The sequence below is a fragment of the Henckelia pumila genome, chromosome 2, assembly GCF_033568475.1.
Source record: "Henckelia pumila isolate YLH828 chromosome 2, ASM3356847v2, whole genome shotgun sequence".
NCBI lineage: Eukaryota > Viridiplantae > Streptophyta > Magnoliopsida > Lamiales > Gesneriaceae > Henckelia > Henckelia pumila.
The window spans coordinates 7752971-7756450 of NC_133121.1; the positions used below are offsets into that span (position 1 = coordinate 7752971).

The following is a 3480-nucleotide window of genomic DNA, read 5'->3' on the forward strand; positions in this document are numbered from 1 at the left end:
TAAATGTCGACTTGATTTTATTTTCTTTTACACTATTAGTTTCATAGTATTCGAGATTGCATCTAGAAAATAATTTTGATTATTTTTTGTAAAAAAATTATCATTACTTCCAAGAAGTGCTTTTGAACTTTTACGCTTAAATTATCATATGCATATTCTTAAAATCTAGCATCAAATTTTTCGTCTACCTACATATTATTTCTTTCTCCAAAATAATTTAAGATCCAAATACAACAAGTGTCATAGTCAGTTCCCTCCTAATTTAAGATTTTGTAAGAATTTGAAGGGTGTGTTGTTGCAATTTAAGTATTTCTTGAAACTCATAATTTTAAGTGGCACTCTTTTTTTCTTTCTTCTATCATGAATTGAACATAAATCAACCTCTCTTTCTTTCTTCTTCCCCAGCCCCCACTCACTCGACATAGAAAGAGGAGAGAAAAAAGAAACAGAAGATTCTGATCTGACCCAGCAAACAAAATCAATCGAAATCCCAATTTCACTTACCCTAGTTCACTTTTCTCAATTTCTAATCAAAACCCAATAATTATTGGTGTTCTTTCAATCAATCTCCCCTACCTACTCCCCCTTTTTACACATTGTGCTTGAATTTCCACGACCCCGATCATTACACACGACTCCAAACTCACAAAAGTGGAGCAAATTTAGTCAAATACCTTTTCAGTTCCCAGCTCCCATGTATTTGTCTTGAAGCCATCGTCAAGATTTTCTTCGAACAAAAATGGCGTCTAAGCAAGCCGGTTCCAAAGGCCAAGCATGGTGAGCCCAAAATCTCTTCCAAAAAAAACTATATTTGTTCTGATTTTTTCTTCATGGGTGATTTTTGTTTTGCATTTTTTTTTTCAGGTTCTGCACCACAGGATTGCCCAGCGATGTTGCGATTGAAGTTGATGGGATGACTTTTCATCTTCACAAAGTGAGATATGAAGAACCCTAAAACTTAAGTTCTTGTTTTTTTTTCTGTGTCGTTTTGGTTTCTAAATTTGTGATGAATTGTACCCTTGTTTGTTGTTTAGTTTCCTCTGATGGGGAAAAGCAGGAAGCTTCACGAGATGATAACAGAACAAGAGAGGAACCAAACAACAAACAGATTCGCTACGATCCAAACCGTCTCTGAACAGAACCAGAGCAATGAAAATGACCGAGGAGAGGAAGAAATCCAAGAGGAGGATAACGAGGGTCAGTTTCATATCGTGCTCCCTGACTTCCCGGGCGGCTGCGAGGCGTTTGAAACCGCCGCGAAATTCTGTTACGGCGTGAAAGTGGATCTCTCCGCCACCAACGTCGCGGCGCTCCGCTGTGCCGGAGAGTACTTGGAGATGACGGAAGAATACTCTGAAGACAATCTCATATCCAAGACCGAGAGGTTTCTTGCTCAGTCTATACTCAAAAATATCAAACATTCTATAAAAACTTTAACCTCTTGTGAAGGACTGTTGCCCATGGCGGAAAATCTCGGAATTGTTCAGAGATGTATCGAAGCCATTGCTACTAAAGCAGCCGCCGCAGATCCCTCGCTGTTCGGTTGGCCGATGAACGGCGGAGCTGTGGATAGTAAAACAGAAGCTGAAGCTAGGAGGAAATACGGTGACGTGACGCGAGGAGCTGCGATAGCGGATTCGTGGTTGGATGAGCTTGGATTTTTGAGCGTGCATATTTTCAAACGTTTGATTTTCGCCATGAAAGCTTTGAATCTGAGCGGAGATATTATAGAGAGCTGTTTGATGAATTATGCGAAGAAGTTCATTCCGGGAATTTCTCGCACAACAACACGGAAGCCATCGGCGTCTTCCAACCTTCCATCAGAGAATGAGCGGAGGGAACTTCTGGAGACGATTATTTCCAATCTCCCGATGGAGAAAACATCACGATCAACTTCGAACAGGACGAGATTCTTGTTCGGATTGTTAAGAACGTCGTACATTTTGAACACTTCTGAGGTTTCCAGGCGAGCATTGGAGAAAAAAATCGGATCGCAATTGGAGCAAGCCACTTTGGATGATCTGCTGATTCCGAGCTATTCCTATTTGAACGAGACATTGTACGACGTTGATTGCGTGGAGAGAATTCTGGTTTATTTTCTAGAAAGATTTGAAGACAGATCGGTCACCATAATTCGAGCCGACGAGGAAGAAGGCAATAGCACTGTATCTACGGCGTTGATGACGGTTGGGAAATTAATCGACGGCTACCTGTCGGAAATCGCTTCCGACGCTAATTTGAAGTCGGAAAAATTCTACGAACTCGCCATTACTTTGCCCGATCGCGCTAGAGTCTTCGATGATGGCCTTTATCGAGCTGTTGATGTTTATCTCAAGGTGAATTTCCAATTCAATCTGGATTACTTTATCTGCATTTGTCAAATCCAAACAATTCCTCAACTCTTTCCCTTCTCGCAGGCTCATCCATGGATTTCGGAGACGGATAGAGAGAAAGTATGCGGAGTTTTGGACTGCCAGAAGCTGACATTAGAGGCGTGCACTCACGCCGCGCAGAACGAGCGGCTGCCGCTCAGAGCGGTGGTGCAGGTGCTGTTCTTCGAACAACTTCAGCTCCGCCACGCGATCTCCGGCACCATTCTCGGCGGCGGAGGGACGGACGGGGAGAACGAGGATGAGGAATTAGTTCATAGGTCACGTGCGGAGGAGGGGAACAGCACGTGGAGGGCAGCGGTGAGGGATAATCAGGTGCTGCGCGGGGATATGGATAGCATGAAGGCGCGAGTGCAGGATCTCGAACGTGAGTGCTCAACGATGAAGAAGACCATTGAGGAAATGGACAACTCTGGCTCACGTGTACACGTGGTGAACGCTGGTTGGTGGTCGAAGTTGGGTTGCAAATTTAAAACTCAAGTGTGTGATTCACATGAACCGACGGTGACGGAAGGTGGGAAACGCCGCCACGGGCGCCGCCGTGAACATTAATGACTTGCGGATGAATTCTTGTTCCATGATTCAATCTTTTCTTTCTTTCTTCTTATTATTATTATTATTATTATTATTATTATTATTATTATTATCAGGTTTATGAAATTGCAAGTTTTGATATGTGAATAATGAATCTCTGCACTAATGCAATTAGGGGTGGACATGAGTCGGATAGTTCAGGTTTTGGGTAGTTCAGGATTTGGGTATCCGAGTAGTTGGGTAGTGTTTTACACTACCCGAAACCGAGTCGGATATCCGATTAAGTCGAGTTCGGGTTTCTACTTTTAAATAAATGAAGAAAAATCAATTGAATCTTCAGGCTCTTTTTTTATTAGCGTCAATTTTAAAATAAAACAGAGCATGGAAAAAGCATTTGAATCATAAGTTTCCAATTATGACCAGGTTTTCCCATAGAAGAATGAATAATAAATTTTAAAAACAAAAATGAAGAAAAATCATTTGATAAAGATAAATAAATAAAAAAAATCATTTGATCCGAGTTTCCAATTTGGTCAGGTTATCCCATTGAAGATTA

The 3480-nt window shown here is 41.6% G+C and overlaps 1 protein-coding gene across 1 annotated transcript; it reads left to right on the plus strand.

Annotated features, from left to right (window-relative positions):
* The first annotated feature begins 239 nt into the window (after positions 1-239).
* Positions 240-3025, plus strand: LOC140881481 (BTB/POZ domain-containing protein At5g66560-like). The gene is made up of 4 exons (XM_073286827.1): positions 240-777; positions 865-934; positions 1035-2336; positions 2418-3025. Exons 1-4 carry the CDS (start codon positions 740-742, stop codon positions 2940-2942), a joined length of 1935 nt encoding a protein of 644 aa, XP_073142928.1. The 5' UTR covers positions 240-739; the 3' UTR covers positions 2943-3025.
* Positions 3026-3480: the final 455 nt, after the last annotated feature.